This window comes from Myiozetetes cayanensis, unplaced genomic scaffold (assembly GCF_022539395.1).
Source record: "Myiozetetes cayanensis isolate MyiCay16 unplaced genomic scaffold, myiCay2020 scf1, whole genome shotgun sequence".
Lineage (NCBI taxonomy): Eukaryota > Metazoa > Chordata > Aves > Passeriformes > Tyrannidae > Myiozetetes > Myiozetetes cayanensis.
In genome coordinates this window covers 71,208,788-71,229,214 of record NW_026086604.1, presented here as the reverse complement: position 1 = coordinate 71,229,214, position 20,427 = coordinate 71,208,788, and the positions used below count along the sequence as shown (strand labels likewise).

Sequence of the window (20,427 nt, the reverse complement as noted above, 5' to 3'; positions counted from 1 at the left end):
CAGCCGGCCCCGGCGGGACATATTTCGCGGGCGGAACGTTTGTGGCGCCCCCGGCGGACCCTTCTGGAAGGGTCTGGCGCGGGGGGGAGGCGGCATTCCCCAGCTCGCGGGGGTGGGGACAGAGAGGATCTTCTCCATGGCGGTGGGATACGGGCGCCGAGCGCGGCGACAGCGGGCCGCGCGGGGTGGCGTGAGTGCGGCAGAGTGAGACAGACACACGGCAGTAAAAGTGTGCGCGGCGCTCCTCTCCGGAGCACCTTCAGAAAGGTGTACGTCCCCCCACCCCTGTATAGCGAAGTGGTACTGCCCTTCCCTATAAGTGCCGCTGGACCAGGGTGACTGTGGGTTGTGTTTGTTCGTGGTCTTGGTGTCCGGGCGGGCATTAGTGAATGTCGCCGTCCCCTGGAAAAAAGTTTCTCTTGGGAGTAATAAAAGGAACTCCTCCGGGACGTTTCTCTAGGTGCGGGCTCCCGAGCCGTCCCTGGCCAGGAGGTCCCTGCCTGCGCCGCCCTTGAGCTGTTCCGGGGCGCTGCCGGGTGGGGATGTGGCGGGGAGGTGGTCTGCAGGCTTATCTGGAAACTGCTCTCCTGCCCCGAAACAATGTAACCTCGTGCCTCGGCTTCTCGGCAATTGTAGCGTGTCCCCCTAGGGTCTGGGAACCGGCTAAAGGAATATAACGGGGGGAGGGGAGGGGACGGGGTTGTTTAGTTAGGGTTTTTTGTTTGTTTTGTTTCGCTTTGTTTCGAATGTCCTCTCTCTTTGATGGAACACACTGCTTTATCGCAAGTGATCATTTAATAAAGCTGTTGGTGAAAATGCTCTCTGTCGGCCCCCAGGTGCGATGTCCGAGGCGGTATCGAAGGAGAGCCCGGAGCAGGAGGGCGAGGGCGGCTCCAGGAGGAGCAGCTGGGGGCTGCTGGTCACGGCTGGGCTCGGCGGCACCTTGGTGGCCCTCTATGCCGTGGTCACCCCCTTCGTGACCCCGGCCCTGAGGAAGGTGTGCCTGCCCTTTGTTCCTGCAACTGCCGCTCAGATCCAGAACGTGCTGAAAATGCTGGAAAATAGAAGCGGCCCCCTAGTTGACATTGGTAGCGGGGATGGCCGCGTTGTAAGTTATTTACATTGCCTTCCTTTCATACCATGTCTCAAAAAAGTACCAAATGCTGTAGCTGTGCCTGTTGTTTTCTCATACTTATGAACGTCTTGTCTTTGGCATCTAGTGGTTTTGTTTGAGTCTTATGCAAAGGATCAAAGTTGAGAAAAATTTACATTAAGTTTGGGTGAGTAATAAATACTTTTTGCTCCAGTCTTGCAGCTTGACCAAGGCAGCATACAAAATGATAGCCTCGTCGTGGAGATTGGAGGGAGTTGTACGTGTTCACATGAACAGATGCCACCAACAAAACTGGTGCTGTGATTCCACATAGGTGTATTGCTGCAGCAAGTGAGGCTGTGAGATTAAATAGCACTGTGCTTTTGGAGCTGCAGTTCAAGCTTAATGTATAAAGGTGACAGAACAGAAAAGGAGAATGAGAAATGACTAATGGATTACAAGAATAAAAATTCATAGTTCATCAAACGTTTCCTGATTCAAACTTGTCAATAACCTTTTAAATTATGTATTAAACCTTTATTCTATAAACTGTGTCTTTTTGTATTTTTTTTTTTTTAAATATAGACAACAGATCACTTTCAGACTCTTGCTATTGGTTTTGGCTTTGATCCAGGGGTTGCTCACGTGCCTACCCCTCACTGCTTTTCAAATAAGTGACCTAATTTTGAGCATTTTTCCTTGTGTGTTTCACTGTTCTCTCCATGGTCAATTCTGGTACTCTTTAATTCCAAGATAGTGTTGTGAATGTGTTCAATTAAACTTTTACTTGAGTCATAGATGTACTAGAAGTTTACAATTTTGCCCTGTGAATGTTTATGGATTAATTTTATTTGTCTGAATATACTTATTTCAATTGGATTAGCCATAATAGTAAAATGTAGTTTTGAGTTTTTGTTCACTATACTACATTATACCATTGGGCATTTAAACCTGAGTGACTTACACAAGTGCTTTCTTTTGATTTATATTTTAAATAAAACTCTGTGCTCCTGTTTAGATGATGCTCCTGTTTTTATGTTTCTCAGTGAAGATTTGTTTTCTTTTTTGTAGGTGATAGCAGCTGCAAAAAAGGGATTCAAAGCTGTTGGTTATGAATTAAATCCCTGGCTAGTTTGGTACTCCAGATACCGAGCCTGGAGAGATGGAGTACATCAGAATACCAAATTTTATATTTCAGACTTATGGAAGGTAGGTAATGAAGTATGTAAGAAGGAATCTGGGATGATTGAGAGATTTTCATAGTTTGGAAATACGTTCCTGAAGGAACTGTAATGCTGACTGGCAACAAGGTGCTATATTGGGCTTTGAGCAAAGTACTTATGCTGGGACTCAAGTTTCTACGGGCTTAATATGCTGCTCTGTTGGTTCTGAGCTTTGTTGAAGTGCTGCCCTTTATCAGTAAAGGCTACTTGAGCAGCCCTGTGCCTGATGAATTACGTGGGACCTTTTTTGTGGGTTTGGGATTTTTTTTTTTTTTTTTTTTTCTCCAGAGAGTAGCATAGGAAAACTCCATGGCTCTGACTGGAAGTACCCAGGCATTAGAACACCTGGTATGTTTTTATAACTACCTAACATTTAACAAAACTTAAACTATACATGATTTTAGCATTTAGAGAAGCTATGACAATGCTCCAAACTTAGATATAAATAAAATCACATAGGTATTTTCTAAATTTATGCTTCCTGTTCTACTAGAATTGGTGCCATATTCTTGGCCAGATGGTAGAATTTTTGCTGTTCAGAATATAAAGTTTTCTTTATGTGGAAATTTGTGTGATGAAAAGTTGATATGGGATCTCCTTTCATATTTTTGGTCTAAATGCCTGCTGAAAGAAGTGCAGCTAGAGGGACTGGGAGAAAAGAATGGCAAGAACTTCTCCAAATATAAATGCTATTTTCACTAAGATTTGTTCTGAATTTTTATTTTAGGTTTCATTTTCCCATTATAAAAACATTGTTGTTTTTGGCGTACCTCAGATGGTAAGTTTACTATTTTTGCACTGTTTAACTATTTTAATACCAAGGCATTCAGTAATAGTACATTTATCTAGAAAATGAACTAACCTGCAGCAGGTCAAAGGTAGTCAGTATCAATCACAAAATGATAGAATGTTAAGGGGTTGGAAGGGACCTTAAAGATCATCTAGTCCCGTCCTGGGCGTGGATGGCAGGGATACCTGCCACTAGACCACATTGCTCAAGGTTTCATCCAACCTGGCCTTGAACAGGGCACCACTAGCCTCTCTGGGCAACCTGTTCCAAGGGCTCATCACTCTCACAGGAAAGAATTTCCTCCTAATGTCTAACCTAAATTTCCCCTCTCTCAATTTGCACTCATTCCTCCTTGTCCTATCACTTCAGTTCCTGACTAAGAGTCCCTCTCCAGCTTTCCTGTAGCCCCTCTTCAGACACTGGAAGGTTGCTATGAGGTCTCTATGCAACCTTCTCTTCTCCAAGCTGGACAGCCCCAACTTTGTCAGCCTGTCTTTGTAGGGGAGGTGCTTCAGTCCTCTTATCAGCTTATCAGCTATCCAGGCCCTCCTCTGGACCTGCTCCAACAGTTCCATGTCCTTATGTTAAGAGCACCAGAACTGTACACAGTACTCCAGATGGGATCTCACCTGAGCAGAGTAGAGAGGTAGAATCATATCCTTCAACCTTCTGGCCATGCTGCTTTTGATGCAGCCCAGGATTTAGTTTGGCTTTCTGGGCTGGGAGTGCACACTGCCAGTTCATGTTGAGTTTTTCATCAACCATCACCCCCAAGTCTTTCTCTGCTGGGCTGTTCTCAATCACTTCTCTGCCCAGTAGGTGTGTCTGGGTTTTCTGTGACCCGGGTGTAGGACCTTGCACTTTGCTTTGTTGAATTTCATGAGGTTTGCATCAGCCCATCTCTCAGGGTCCCTCTGGATGGCATCCCTTCCCTCCAGCATGTCAACTGTAGCACACAGTTTGGTGTTGTCACTCAGTCCCAAATAATAATATTTTGATATTTCATCATTGCTTCATAATGTCCATGATAAAGCCTGGTAAAACTTGTGACAGTATGCAGATTGGAGTTCTGAAAATACACCTGTTTTTGAGAAGAATTTTCTGTCCATTTGGAATCAAATGAAAACTGCTCAAGGTGCTCGGAGGGAAGCCGATAAATTGGTTCTTGGAAATTTCAGTTTTTCATTCTGAAAAAAGGAGTTTGCAGCGAGAAGATGGAGTAGGAAATTCACTAAAACTCATTTTTGGGAGCCTTGATAGAGGAGAGTGTTGAATTTTGTTTACGTTCTCCAAAACCCAGATCACCTCAAGTAGGCCAGCAGCTGATATATTGAAATAGGAAGGTACACAAATACGTCAGGTAGCTCTGTAGCCTATGTTCGATGTGTCCTTAAGGAAAATGCATTCCTCAAAACTGGTGTAGAAATCGAGTTGCATAGATTTCTTTAGTGCTCTCCTACTTGAGGTCCAGCAGGGGGCAGTACAAACGTTTGGATTTGCAGTCAGGAATTCTGCCACGGCACCGCGGGGGAAAAGTGCGGGTGAAGAAAGCAGCTTTGGTAAACTAGAAATTAACAAATGCCCTGGGAAAATGTGGGTAATCCCAGAAGAAATACTGACTTAACTTTAAATGTAATAAAGTGGTATAAATTAGAAACAGCTGTGATAGAAAGAGTAACTATAGGGCTCAGAAAAACTTTTGTAAATCCAGTAAATACTAGGCTAAATTCTTTCAGTAGAAGTACTGTCATAAATGCAACAGATGCAAGCATAGGAACCAGGACAATAGGTCTCTTTAGCTTTTTTAATAATGCTGGTCTGATTTGATGCTGCCACACAGTGCTTTTACTTCATATCCAAGATTAGCTTACAAAACTTGGATTTATTGATCTGCAGGGAAGACTAAGAGCTCTCTTGTTCTTGCAAGCATCTGGGGGAAGATGCATTTGCTTCTGAGTCATTGCAGAGAGATGGAGAGACCTTTACTTATTCAGAGTTGAATGATGGAATTCTTATCAGGTGTTTATGCTCGCAGCTTTTGTGTTTTTAACTGATTGTATACTGTTCAAAAGGTTTACTAAACTATGTATCTCTGTAGACATACCAAAAAAATCCCAGCCTTTGCTTGACATATTGTACATAAAATACAGTATGATTTGACATCTAAAGTAACTGATAGGTTTAACTTAAAAACTATTTTGAGTGGTTCACGGATGCAATTCTTCTTATTTGAGCTATTAATGATGTTTTCTAGTTTAAGGTAACATAGACATGCAGTTTCACTAATTTTCACAATTAGTCATTAAAAGTTAGACCATGTCTTTGTCATTTCTGTAACAAATTAGACCTTTTTTTGCTACTGTCTCAGCTCAGTTTTAGGAACCACAGTGGGCTTATTTTTCTAGTTTGTTCAAGGTGCTGTAGCAAAAACGTTAAAAAGCACTTTCAGTATGGATGAAATCAGAGCATAGAATGCTTAAAAATATTTGGAGGCAACTCTTTGATGTATTGGGTCTATAACTATAATTTTCCTAAAATATTCTTTTGTAAGCTTAAATGCAGATATAACAGGATATTACATCAAAGGTACACCCTCATGTATGTGACAGTGGAAGTTACCTGCACCCTTTGGAAATACATTTCCTTCAATCATTCTTGTTTTCTAATAATGTTCTGTTGAGTTTTGGTTGGCTATTTTTTTGTTGTTTGTTTGTTTGGGTTTTGTTTGTTTGGTTTGGGGTTTTGTTTTTTCATTTCTGTGGAATTTTTATATATTTTGTGTCATCATGTCTTAAGGTGAGCTACATTTGTAAATAATTACTATCCTTTTAACCTTTTAGTATGTAAATGTTGCATCATTATATCAAAGTAAATGGAGTTTTACACATAATAGAAGTAGCCTGTGGAGTTTGCTGTTGCAATTACTCATTCAGATACATACAGAATGTAAGAATAAAAGCAACACCAAATAGGTGTGACACTGCTGATGTGCTTAAGCGTATCAATGCCATCAAACTTTTCTGAAGGACAAAAATGGCTAAATCTGTTAAGTTTCTTTTTTTTTTTTTTCATCCAGAACATGATCACTATCTATGATGAGAAAAATTTCTTTGAAGTCTAGGTGTGTTAATTCATTTCTCACTTAATTCATAGCAAAATTTGCAAGGAGAGTATCTGACCAGTCAGGGTGTTGCTCTGTTCTAGCAGAGTAGTGGTATTTCCCTTGACTTTCACGTCCTCTCAGTTTTTGTGAAAGGAGGAAGGCTAGACCATAGGTGTTCAACCAAGGAGAGTTGCTTACTGGTATGTGACATGGTCCCAAACAACATCCTGCTCTCTAGATTGGAGAGAGGTGGGTTTGGTGGATGGACTATTCAATGGATAAGGAATTGACTGGATGGTTGTATCCAGGGGATAATGGTCAGTGGCTCAATATCCAAATGGAGACTGATCACAAGTGCTGTTCCTCAGCCATCTGTCAGTCCTGCTTAATAACTTCATTAATGACATAAACAGTGGGACTGAGTGTGCCCTCAGAAAAATTTGCAGGTGACACCAAGCTGAGTTGTGCAGTTGACATGCCTGAAGAATGGAAGGCCATCCACAGAGACCTGGACAAGAGGTGGGCCCATGGGAACATCATGCAGTTCAACAAGACCAAGTGCAAGGTGCTGCACCTGGGTCAGGGCAACCCTGCTATCAGTACATGCTGAGGGATGAACAGACTGAGAGCAGCCCTGCTGAGAAGGACTTGGGGGTGTTGGTGGATGAAAAGATGGGCATGAGCCAGCCATGTGCACTTGCAGCCCAGAAAGCCAGTTGTATTCTGGGCTGCATCCAAAGCAGAGTGGCCAGCAGGTCGAGGGAGGGGATTCTGCCCCTCTACTCTGCTCTGGTGAGACCCCACCTGGAGTGATGCATCCAGCTCTGGGGTCCTCAGCACAAGACACTTATGGATCTGTTGGAGCAGGTTCAGAGGAATGCTATAAGCATTATGAGAGGGTGTAGCATCGAGGGCTGGAGCCCCTCTCCTATAAAGACAAGTTGAGAGAGTTGGGCTTGTTCATACTGGAGAAGACTTGACTCTGGGGAGACCTTGTTGTGGCCTTTCAATACTTAAAGGAGACTTATAGAAGAGACGGGGACAGACTTTGTAGTAGCACCTGTAGTAGCAAAAAAAGAGTTAATGGTTTTAAACTAAAAGAGGGTGGATTCAGAGTACATGTAAGTATGAAAATTTTTGTGATGGTGGAACACTGGAACAGGTTGCTTAGAGAGATGGTAGATGCTCCATCACTGTAAATATGCAGTCATGCTGAATGAGTCTCAGAGCAATCTGATCTAGTTGAAGATGTCCCAGCCTGTGGCAGGGGGGTCGAACTAGATGACCTTTAAAGGTCCCTTCCAATCCAAGCCATTCTATGATTCTGCATTCTATTTCATGCAGTGCAGCTGCAGGGACTTACATGCATGTGTTAACAGGCTGTGGAGTCATCAAAGCTCAATTTCAATAGTATTTCACATACCAGCACTTCACAATACAGTGACAGCAGAATGTTTGCTTTTAGTTGTTGTCTGTGTGATGTTTTGAGTGTCCCAGGGTCTGTCTTGGGGTTAGACTTTAAATTATGAGCACTGGTGACTTTTGAGTACCACACAATAGCTCATGAACATAGAGGTGTCAGAAAAAGCATAAATTCAGGGGGCTGAACTTTCATTCTCTACAGAGAAGAATCCCACTGAAGGGAAAGGGAATCATGAATTGGAACATGCAAAGTCTTTTCTTTGCCTTTTTTTTTTTAATATAAGGGATAAATTTTTGATTTAATTTTTAGAACTTAACGTAAACAATTTCCTTGATGTCACCAATCGGGCACAATAGCCATTTTCTAGTTTTAGATATTCTTTGTCAAGGCATCAAAGCCAAAATATATATCATGAATACTTTCCTAAGAGTTTAAAAAAAAATCCTTAAACCTTGGACTTCTCTTGAACACTTGAATTAGATTCTAAGAGAATGCTTCTGGGTTTTTTTACTGCATCTGAAAGCTTTTTATTATTACTTAACAGATGCCACAGTTGGAGAAGAAGCTGGAAGAAGAACTTGAATGTAATGCCAGAATCATTGCCTGTCGCTTTCCGTTCCCCTGCTGGATTCCAGATCATACTACTGGAGAGGGAATAGACACTGTGTGGGCCTATGATTTGAAACATTACAGAAGGTGTGAAACAAAAAGCTTGGAAATTACACCAGAGACAGAATCTTAAACAACTAATTTGTTTTTTATACTGAAATTTTTAGCTATGATTTTACCTGTTGAAGATGAGATTAATGTGGATAGAGCCCCAGCATATGGAGATATATGTATTCACTTAAAAATCTGAAATGCACTGATTATCTGAAAGCAAACAAAGGTTACTGAAAGATGTAGTTAAATGGCTTAATGTAGTGTCCTGCTTTAACTCCATCTGGCAATGAAGTACCACACATGTGTTCACTCCAGTCCTCCCCCTCCCCTCATGTCTTGGGAAGGAAAATTGGGAAAAAGGTTATACCTGTGGGTTGAGGTAAGAATAGTTTAATAATTGAAATAAATTTAATAATAATAAAAATTGTAATGAAAAGAAAGACAAAAAATGAGAGGAGTAAAACCCAAGAAAGATGAGTGATGCACAATACCATTATTCACTCCTCACTGACTGATACCCAGCCCATCCCAGAGCAGTTATTATCCCCTCCTTGCCACTCCCCCCAGTTTCTATACCAGACACGATGACATAGAATATCCCTTTGGCCAGTTTGGGTTGGCTATTCTGGCCATGCACTCTCACGGCTTCTTGAATGCCTTCTTCTTGCCAGAGCATGGGAGACTGAAAAGTCCTTGGCTTGGGGCAGGCACTGCCTGTCATCAACTAAAACACCAGTGTTACCAACATTATTTTCATCTTAAATCCTAAACACAGCATTCTACCAGCTACTAGGAAGAAAATTAACTCTATCCCAGCCAAAACATGACATGTAGCTACTAAAAATTATGAGAAAGTTTTATAGAAGTGGAAAGCTTTAATATGGAAAATGGGATAAAAACCACAGATCACTATTGTTAAGGGGAATATCTGTGTAAATTAAAATGCTCAGATTGAACTTAATATATTTGTTCTTTCTGACTCTATGTAGCATTTGGTGTTGGTGTTGGAAGTGGTGTGCAAGTGGCTTCTCAAATGAGCTGTGGTTCCCAAATGACTTCATTATGTATGGCAAGTAGGCATAATGCTGCATACACAAAACTGATCCAGGTAGAATCTGATGGTGATACAGTTGTTCACACCTCAGCCTTGAATGTGTACCTTTAGAAGCTGAGTATGACAAAAGAAGCAAATATAATAAGTTGTTTATTCACTAACACAAGTGCAGCCCCTGATTATATTACTGAATTTTTATCTCACTTGTTATGTGAAAACAAACTGTAGAAGTGTGCTCTTACTGAACTCGTATTGGTACAAGCCTTTGCAGATGGCCCTCTGCTTTAGGAAGGGGTTTCAGAAGTCGTTTACTTGTCAGTGGAATGTCAACATTTCTGTGTGCTCAAACTTTGGATAAAGGTATGGATGGGAGTTGCTTTCTTGAATGTTTGAAGGCTGTCTATGATTCCAAAGCTAACTGTTCTAGCTAGCTTGGCTAAATCTGATTGAACCTTATTTAATTTATGACAGGAAATGAGACGGAAGGTTTTCAATCAGACTTCTTTTGCCTTCTACTTTTCTGTACTGTCTGATGAGATCTCAGAAACTCATAGTATTGCTGTGTAGCTTTTCCTTCTAAGTGAAGTGAGTTCTCCCAGTCCTTTTGCCGATACTGGTTTGCAGTGGGGTGCTGTCACTGCACTGGCATTTTCCTTTTCTATCGTGGTTATAGCACTTTTATAAAACAGAAAAGTCTGCTTACTTGTTCTTTTTTCTGATTCCCAAGTAAAGTTTTACTGTTTTTACCCAGAAACAATTAGTCAAAGTTCATAGTCAGCCTCTCCTGGCCCCATTTAACACATAGCCTGTTTGTTAAGCAGTGACTATGTTTGTCAGACCTTTGCATATATTATACCCATAGAATGAAGTTAAACAAGCTAAGCAATTGTTACCTGACTTCAAGGCAGTTGTTATCACAACTAAAATTATCTCAGGACAAGAGAAGTGCTGAGACTGTACAATTTCAGGTAAGTATAAAGTCTGTGACATTTTATTAAGTGTCAGGAAAGCAAATTTGCTGGACAATAGTATCTGGCTTGAAGAGAAATGGGGTGCTATTTGGGATATGTAGCCTACAATGATACCTGTAACCAGGCTTTTTATTTTTGGTGTGAGGGGAGAGGAAGGAGAATTTAAAATACAAATCCACACTGAGGATTTGAAGTGGAGCAGTGGCATGGTTTTGTCCTGATAAGGTATACAAAACAGGAAAAAAAGGGGCAAATGTATCTGGAGTCTGCAAAGGAGAGGTGATTTCAGCCTCGCATGGCAAAGCACAGTTGTAATTGTGGAGACTGTGAACTGAAGTACACTGGTTTCTGGTAAGCAGACTTTTACAGCCTTTCACTGCGATGTTACATAAAGCATCTTGTAAAACTACACTGAATTCTTTCTGTCATGATCTAAATGTTATGATTATTACACAGTGACAGGACAGTGGCTTGTCTAAAATGGCTGAATTAAATTTCCTAAGGCCATAAAACTGGAACTGTAGACAGAAGAAGTCTGAAATTATTTCTATTGGAAAAAGATCATAAAAAGTGTAAATTAGTTAATTAAGCAGAGTCCTTCCTCAAATGATTGTAAAGGAGAAGAGAACACAAAAGATTTTGATCAACTGAATTGTGACTCACCTGCAGTGCAGTGCTTTGACCCAAGTTTCTACAGCCTAATTTCACTAAAGTTATTTTGTAGGGAATGAAGCAGCTGTTTGCTTTTTTCTTCTGTGTTTGACTATATATTTTTCTATTGGATTAATGTTTGTCTATTAACAGGTAAAACTGAATTTCTCATTTCTGTCTGTGGTAAGGATTTTGGGATGTGCACTTCCTAGTTAGCACTTACTGGTCCAGAAATACTTGTTAGGAATTAATAGAATTAATGATGTGATCATCTGAGCTTTAGGAGAACTAAGTGCTTCCCTCAAGGCGAGGAGGAATTTATAAATGTCTTGATGTAAAGCAGAGGACTGTTTCTTCCTCTGGCTACTTCCATTTGGGGGCCTACATTGAAATAGCAGTGGTCCAAAAGTTTGGAATTCCTTATAACGTAAGGAAATGTGCTGCATTTCCTGTTTCCATGACTTCAGTGTGAAAGGTAAAGCAAATTGCTCTAATTTACACAGGAGGACCGGGGAATCATTTTCTCATCATATTGACCTCAGTCTTTCTATCACTTGCTATGTTCTCCGATTGGTTTGCAAGATTAAATACTTAACTGTGACTTCAGTTATCACTGTATGGATTATTATGTTGATACACTTCCAATTGCTACGGTAATGCATTATGATTTTGTTGATACCCTACCTCAGAGTACAAATTTGTTTCTTCTGAAAACCAGAAAAGAGAACTGCCCTTATCATATTATAGTGTATGTCTGAAGCCAAACAGGAAATCTTTGAGATACACATGCTGTTCAATACCAAAGAAATTCAGATACACAGAAAAAACCATAGTTTATTTTGTTTGTATCTTCTAGTAGAATCACTTTTGGGAGTTACTTGTTTTATTCTTTCCTTGCCCTTCCAGTTCTTAGCAAAAAAAGTTGTTACATTCCCAAATGAGTAATTCTTTCCTAAAATACTGTAGAATTTGATTCTTTTTGTAAATAATACAGGTCAGAGTCAGACCTTCAGTGTTTTTCCTTTGTTCTTCCCTCCCCCTCCCCTTTTCTTCTTTTCTTCTTATATTGAGACACATTATGTCCCCACAGGTTTTGTGAAGCAAGATAAATTGTACCAATGCAGCATCTGAGTGCTGCAATTCTAATTTTTTAGTTTCCCATTTCCATTCTGCATAAATTGGTTTTCTAGGAAAAAGGAGAGGGTTATGGCTACAAGAGAGCCATCTGATAAGCAGCTTGCTTGTTGTACTGCAGAGTCACTACAGCCACACAGCAACGTCAATCAAGCCTGTCCAGTTTTATTTGGGAAATATATGCATATTATGTGACTTTTAGGCATTTCTGGGTGTATAGAAATTCTTGGCTTGTCCTCTGGTCTGATTATGTTATGTCAGTTAATCTAATACTGCTCCAGTCCTGTGGCTCTGAGCTGCTGTTTACTTCTGAGTCATGAGTTGTAGCCAGGTAAGAAGATACAGAATCCGCTTTCAAATAAAGCACCACATTTCACAGATCAGTTGCATGAGTATGGTCTGTGGAAAGAAGTTCCAAAGCCAAGGCTTTGGAGAAGTCTTTCACCTTCCGTGAAGGACAGACACCTTTCAGAAGGCAACAGAGATCTGAATTCTGCATATTCTGCAATGACTTGAACTTTGCTTTTCCCATGTGTGTGTTCTTCAAAAATTTTTAGCACCTTATTATCATTCTAAGATCTATAGGGGAAGTGAGCAGAGGCAGCATTTTGGTTATCTTTTATATTTTGAGCTGTGGGAGGAAAGGAGGAAAGGGATCTTATGGTCCAGGTATGGCAGTTTTAACTGTTTCAAAAGAAGTTTGACAGACTTGCCCATCATCTGTCCATATTTCTCATTGAATGGGAAAATCCATACTAAGAATAGGCTGTGATGAGAATTCACTCAGACGTGGGTTCATGTCTGATACCATTGCACTTGAACAAACACTTAGTATTGATAGGTTGCCTCATACTTCTATAGTTTCACTCTCCATGGTTTACAAATACTGAGGCATTTTTTCAAGAAAGGACATGAATCCTTCCAATTAATGGTTCAGTTTTGAGTTGTCCTGTGCAGGGCCAAGAGTTGGACTTTGATGACCCATGTAGGTTGCTTCCAACTCAGGATGTTCTATAATTCTATGGTTGAAGAGGGCAACCTAATATCAGATGTAATGCCAGTAAATTCTGCTTTGACTGATTTATTTTTCCTTTACATTTGACAAGATTGCAGTTCTCTAGGTTTAAAATCTAGTTCCAACTTGTGTTCCAGAAGTAATATATGTCTCTTCTAGAAGATTTCTTGAATTCTTGGTAAGACAGTGTGGCAACTATGTTTAACTTAAAAATTACCCTTGAGTGAGATTACATATTAATTCTGCAGCTCTTTTCTTTGCATGATAATCTTTCTCTTCACCCTTGTATGTTTTACTGAGGGAGACTTATACAAGGACAACTACCATTTTTTCACATTTTGTTTCTGAAGTCTCCCTCTTTAATTAAGTGTTTGCTTTTGTTTTTTCATATTGTCTTTTACAATGTGACTGACTTCATAAATTCATCAGATCTTCTAATTTCCTTTTTTTTTTCTTTTTCCTGTAAATTAGATTTTGGGGGGGGGGGTTGCTGGTTTGTTTTGTTTGTTTTCCCCAGTAACTTTCAGGAAGACTAAATATGTTATGGAATGTTCTTTTTCTCTTTAATGTTTTAACATGCATTTAACTAACCTTCTTGATTTATTTAACAGTCTGTATGCTGACATAGCGTGACTTTTGTTTCCAGAGGATGAAAGAAAAACACATCTACCCCAATGGTATTTAGATTGAAAAATAACTTTGGTCTACAACAATTCTGACTATTTAGGAGTTTTAAGTACCTAATTTCACTTTTTTTTATTATATTTCACCACTTGGCAAATGAATACAGGCCTTTTATCCCTTCAGTAGTTCTTTGGATTTGTGTTATTTGTTCAGGTGGGACTTTTGCTGACTTCTTTTTCTTAGTATAATATTGGGGTTTCTATTAGGGGCTTTGGCTATTTTTTGGATGTTTTTTCTGCAAGTTGGTGTGTAGACTTGGAACAATCACTGTGATACAATCCAGTGAACTGCTAGCATTGGTAAAAAGGAAATAAAACCTGCTTACCAGTAAATGCACAGGGATATTTTTCAACTTACTCTATATGTAGTGTTTTTTAAAAGTAAATTAGGTTTTTGAAGGCCATATAAAACTTGTGGCACAAAGAGGTCTTTTCAAGGTCAGAAGAAGTAAATTACTGGCTTTCAACCTGAGGTTTGTGGCTACCTTCTGAGGAACCCACAAAAAGTAATTTAAAAAGCACATCTACTATCAGTAGGTTTATATTTGCTGCCCATGGTTGTGTTCTTCCATTGGAAAAATTAAATATGTCAGAAAAGATCATTTGAGAACCCCTGAACTAAAAATATGGGTTTACGTAAGATATTAGTTAAATGGAAATGAGTTTATCAAAGTGAGGAGGTTTTTGTCCTTCTTCTTTCTGTTGTTCCTTGCCTGGATTGTGGAGCTTTGAACCTCTTCAGTGTACAAAATGCATGAGCCTCTGTGTCTCTTCTGGTGAGCAGGTAACTTCCTATTTTGCTATGTGAGAGCAGTTGCATGGTTTTGCACATTCCCATTGCATTCTAATAATTCTATCTTTTTAGGTAATCTATTTTATATATCATAGGTAATTTATTATATATACCCTGGTATACAGGGCTAATTATTTTTTATTAGGAACTGCTTAAACATTAAATTTACATCTTCAAAACACCTGATGAACTGCTACTGAAGCCTGACTGAAAAGCCAAGAGAATCTGTGAAAATCTTTAAAGATGTAATGTCTGTAGCTGTCCATGCCAGAACTCTAGTCCAGAGAGACATGAATACCTCTCTCTTGCATATGCTCTCTTGATTCTTGATTTTTTTTTTGATTGAAAATGGAAGTGTGAAGAGGAGACACAAAATAAATCATAAAAACTTGAGGATCAATGAAAGTTCTGGGAGAGAAAAATATGAGTGGTGAGGGATATAGCCAAAATCTAAGGGGCCTTCTCTGTCACTATCACTCCAGCCTATAAGGTTTGGAAAGTATACTTCTTTTTCTATCTTTCCTGTTGTTTTTTCAAGTTTATCAAAGTGTACATGAATCAAAATAATTTGTATGTCCAGGTGGGCCATTCTCTAAATTGTGTACAGGGACTTATCATCATCTATGTTCATGTGTATTTTATTGCTGCTTCCTTCTTTTCAGTACACAGAAACCAAACTAATACTCTGAATACCTTTATGCTCAACCCTAAATAAGCTTTGTGCGTGTGATCAATACCAATTGAGTTTATTTGCAAACAGATCTCACACTGAAGTAATTCTAAAAAGAGTTTGAGCAGGAATGAAAAAAATAATGGACATCACGGGAAAATACTAATGTTATTTACTCATGGTAAATCTAAATCTAACATACTAATGTTATTTAGTGGTTTTTAGGGTTGGTAGAGTCTCCTGCCACTGAGATACTTTTAATTTCAGTGGACAGTCTGATGTGTCAATCAAAGCCAGGGAATGAAAGACTAGTACCAAAGCAGCACTGTGTGTGGTGCTTTAAAAAAGCTAATTTTCCAATACTATCTTCAGAGGATGCCTTCTTGTTTTATCTAAATTATTAACTACAGTTATTGTTCTGATAGAGAGTGTGGTGGTAGGAAAGTATTATTGACTGAGCCTATACAACTACTGAGCCTCTTGAAGTGTTTGTCCTATAGATAAATGATTCACATAATTTCTTTACCCTTTCCTGCCCCCCACAAAAAAAAAAACCCAACCCTTTGTAGTGTCAACATTACAGAATTAAAATGGAAACTACGTTTATGACCTTTAGAAATTAAACACTGGGAAACAGCTTCTAATATAAAAAAGTTGCTCCAGCAACTGGGTCTTATTTACCAGAGAGCATGAAGTATAATGTAGATCAAATCCAGACTGATTTAAAAAAATGGTTTAAGTTACTTAGAAGAAGTTAATGCTTCTTATGAGTCTCCTGGACATACACTCTGAATTGATTATTTGTCTGATTAGGTTGTTTGATTAGGTTGTTTGATTATTATAATAAAGACACTGATCAAATAGCACTCTTCTTAGGATTATTTGTCTACTGCGTGAAAATTAAGTAGTCTAAGCACTTTCCATGCACAGGAAGCCTGGATGCTGGATCTGTCATCAGATTTTGTCTATAGCTGTTTTCTTCATGCTTGTCTGTACCTTGGAAGACTGTAAACAACAGATAATTGGAATGGGGACATTTTTCCACTGAAAAATCTGTTTTGGCAGTAGAAATCTCTTTCCATTTCTATGGAAAATACACAGGAGATGTTTTATTGGCCTTGAGAACCTCACACCCTGGTGAGACAGTATTTCCTCCCTGGTGTTGGATATGCAGGTCATTCACTATCTAAGCTTGTTAAGTATCAAGGTTGTGAATGATGTAGCTTTCTTGTTAGAATGTCTAAGCAGCACTGAACCCAGGATACTGGAGCTCAAGTTCTACAGCAGATAACCCAATCAAAAGTACTGAGCTTCACTTTCCATTTGTTGTTAGATCCTCCCTGATCACTACACACATCCCACACCCCTACAAAATAAACAGCCCCCACTTCAACCTCATCCATCAGAATATATTCTTTGGTTTTCAGCTGCTAGTCCACATTACTTTCCATCTTTGTCTAGGCCATGGGTTTAGTGGGGCCTGCTCACCTTATGTTTTGGTGAAAGTAGGGTCAGTTTTAGCTTCAGCTGTCTCAGTCAAAGGTCTGCCTAAGAAATCCTCATAATCTCTGAAGGCACTGGAATGAGTGGGCTCTGGGAGCTGAAGACTTTCTGAAGCTCACTGTCGTAGCATGATGGAACATGCTAACCAATGTTTTTCACAGGCTTTTATAAATACTCCTTTAGTGCTGTCAAATTTGATCTCTCCCCCAGTTTTGGAACTCTGTAAAGCAAAGGATAAATTCACTCCAGTTTTCTCTCTGCCTAATAGTAGTAGAACACTGTTCTTTAGTTTTTCATTGCGGTTTGTTTCTGGTACAGCCCTTTCCCTTCAGTGGAGGGAAAGACTTAACGCAGAGGTCCTTCCTCACCAGCACAAACTTAAGAGCAAAGCTCTTTCACTGAGGGGCTTCCCTTCCCCTCTGGAAATTCTCTAACAGCACAAAGATCCTGTACCAATAATGGTGAGAAGGTTTTCTCTGAAATTCCTGTTGCTGATACATTTGTATCAGATGCCATTTGTCAGGACCACAACTAGGACTAAGAACATCTTGATTTTCAACCAAGACTTCGTGTAATTACCTGTGACTTAAGGTTAGTTCACGGGGTCTGATGCTGGGTGTGGTATGGAAGATTGGAGCAGCAGGACTTTCTCAGTCTGCTTGCTTCTTTGGGAAATGTCAAAAAACAGATTTTGCTCCTTAGAGTAGCATAATTTCTCTTAAATGTCAGTAAAAATATCCCAATGCATTAACATAATGAAAATATAAGAATAGTCTTTTTATACTAATACTCTGCCAATAGACTGAGCTGAATGTTACTGAACAGAGATTTCTAGGTTGGAGAAGGAAACACAAGACTATTCTCCCTCCAGTAAGTATGTGTTGTACCTATTAACTTTGGGGAATTTGTTTGCAAGTATTTAAAAAGAAATAAAAGTACACATAGAAGATGGCAGTTGGAATGCTAGTTATTAGTTTGCATTCAACCCTGCAGTAAAATGCAATGTTTATACAATACTATTCATTTTCAAATTGCTACTGAATAATAAATCTAGCCACACTTTCGTAGGTTTGACTGGTGTTATCTTCACCCTTTACAACTGCAAAAAGTAGCAAAGAGCTAATTTGTTCAAGACCACAAAGTAATCAGTGGTAATGCTGTGATTAAAATGAAGTCTGCAACTGCGTGCCTGTGTCTACAGCTGGAAGAATATGTTTTTTAAATGACTGCTCCTCAGGGTGGCAGTACTTGTGTGCTTTCACAACTGATGGAGCCAAAGATAGAAAGGGCTATGCAATGTAGTGCTTTCTTACTGCTTGCAACTGTAAGACATAGCACTTGCAGTGGTTTTGTCTGTCAGATTTATGATTTTGGTTTTGTTTCTTTGGTCTTACCATTTTATTAGCTCTTAACATATTTGATGTCTCATGCTTACTGCTTTTAACTGTATTTGGATCCCTCTGTCAATTTGGGTTATACATGCTACTTAATAGTAAAACTCATTATTTCTACTGAAGTATATGACTTTGCATTGTCTACTACATCTGGGTCTATTTTCATGTGAGAATCAATCTCGTTCACTGTTTCATGCTTTCCATTACAGAGAAGTTCTGTCTTTGAACAACTTAAATCTGTTTTTATGGGAGTATTAAATAAAAATTGGCTTCAATCCAGCATAGGTGTTGTGACTTCCATATCATATTGTTTTGCTTGCCTTATAAGTTTTTTGGTGTTTTTATTTTTTTCTTTTCTTTATGTGTGGGCTATATCTTAATTCCCTGAGGACACTTCACTAAACATAAATGAAACTTAATTTTTATGAAGTCATCAGACTGATCTGTCATAGCCTATGTTAGTAAGCCCTACATGCTCCTATTTCTCATTTTTATTTCTGTATTTATTCATGGGTACCAATGAGATGATCTGAGAGAAGAACTCTTTTCTTTAGGCCTTAATAACTTTATCCTTCTTCAAAACGGCATGTGTATGAAAAAGCTTTCTGTTGGTGTGACTCATCAACAGCTCTTGCCTTTATAACTTTCTGTCCTGACAATCCCAGACTCATTTTTCCCTGACATAAGCACCGGCTTTAAGTAAAGTTACTGTCTTGATCTTCAGAAGTGGTCAGCTTAACCAGGTCAAAACCAGCAATGATGGATGTTATATTAGTCTACTTAGAAAACAGGCTGCTGAAATTGTGTGTGGGCTCTTGCTAGATTATTTTTTGTGTCTGAATTTTCTAAAATATGAGGCAACAACTTGACATATTTTCTAAATATGAACAAACCCAAAACAAAATACTTAACAAAAGGCATAACTGAGCAATGTATGAACAAATACACTACATCCACCATGGCAATCAAATAGCTCATCTATTAGTTAAGTAAACACAGTCAAAGCTTGTTAGCACAGGAACAGTGCAGTAAACAACATTCCTGGTTCTGCATCTGATCACTGAATCGTGAAAAGATATAATAAAATCAGACCAGTCTTGACCAAAAAAAAAAAAAAAAAAAGCTATTCAGAATGAGTATGTAGAAAAGGCTGCTTGAGACTATTTTCTACATAGTAACATGAATTATTAGGTTGGGTTTCCCCCCAGTCCCCTTCCCCCCCCACTCCCCCAGTCATTTGCAAGATTAGTGGCAGCCCTTCCCCAGGCCCAAGGCTTGAAAGCCTTTCCTCTGTATCACCTTATACAGAACACTACTGTGGTTCAGTGTTAACACATGTAATTAATACTACTAGAATTACATAAAATAGGAAAAGGGAACAGTAAGAGTAGTAGTTACTGCCGATTAGGTAGTGTTATCCAGCTGCAGTAACTCCTGAATGTTCAACCTGGACTACTACTGTCGTGCCACATTGGTACAGTGAGAGCCACAAGATCAAGTAAAAATCAATACACTTTTTAAGCCAATGGCCAAGAATGGAATGGGAAATGCAAAAAGGCCAACTGAATTGAAAAACATTAAAATCTTCTCTGAAGAGCAAGAAGTTTCTATGCTAGCCACTTTCAAAATGTTTATTGACAAGTGATAGAGAAGAAATGTGTATCTCTTAATTTAAATTGCTTTCCTTATTACGGAATTGTTACACTAGCTATTATATCTATATGCATTAAGGAGTATGGATTATGCTGATAAAAACTATTTAAAAAAAATGTGTCCTACAGTTTGTATTAAAAATTAAAATGCTCAACACCTGAAAGTCCTAGTTCAGTACATGTCAAGCAAGTGAGGAGAACCTGGATGCTCACACAGGGGTTTTCACTCTTGCCTCTTCTGGAAGGATAAAGTTCTTTTAATTGCTGTCTCCTGGTATTTTCTGAAACAAACTGGGTAAGTGCATGCCGGCAGGCCAAATCCAAACATGACATGTAGTTACAAATACTACTAGATGTGAAGAGAAGTTGCAGCCTTCTCTTAAGTGCATGCTGCAGAGGTGGCTAGCAATGTCAGAGTGAGTTCAGAGCCTATTTCTTGTTATTGGCAAGACACACATAGCTGGCAGTGTTCGTGTGACTTACAAAGTAGAATTAACTTTCTATCTCCTGAATTAAATCTAAACGGAGGGTGTCAAGATAATAGTTAGCTTTTCCTAGTGATAAATCCTGCTGAAGTGTCATTCATCTGGCCCTACAACTCTCATATTTGCT

At 39.2% G+C, this 20,427-nt stretch overlaps 1 protein-coding gene across 2 annotated transcripts; it reads left to right on the top strand.

The window, feature by feature from the left end:
• Window positions 1-103: 103 nt before the first annotated feature.
• ATPSCKMT (ATP synthase c subunit lysine N-methyltransferase) lies at window positions 104-11,135 on the top strand. 2 transcript variants are annotated; one of them, XM_050312017.1, is made up of 5 exons: window positions 104-269; window positions 837-1,108; window positions 2,165-2,302; window positions 3,044-3,094; window positions 8,177-11,135. In XM_050312017.1, exons 2-5 carry the CDS (start codon window positions 842-844, stop codon window positions 8,372-8,374), a joined length of 654 nt encoding a protein of 217 aa, XP_050167974.1. In that variant the 5' UTR covers window positions 104-269; window positions 837-841; the 3' UTR covers window positions 8,375-11,135. The 2 variants fall into 2 exon arrangements, with proteins under 2 accessions (XP_050167974.1, XP_050167984.1); XM_050312027.1 differs by lacking the exon at window positions 104-269 and adding an exon at window positions 336-460.
• Window positions 11,136-20,427: the final 9,292 nt, after the last annotated feature.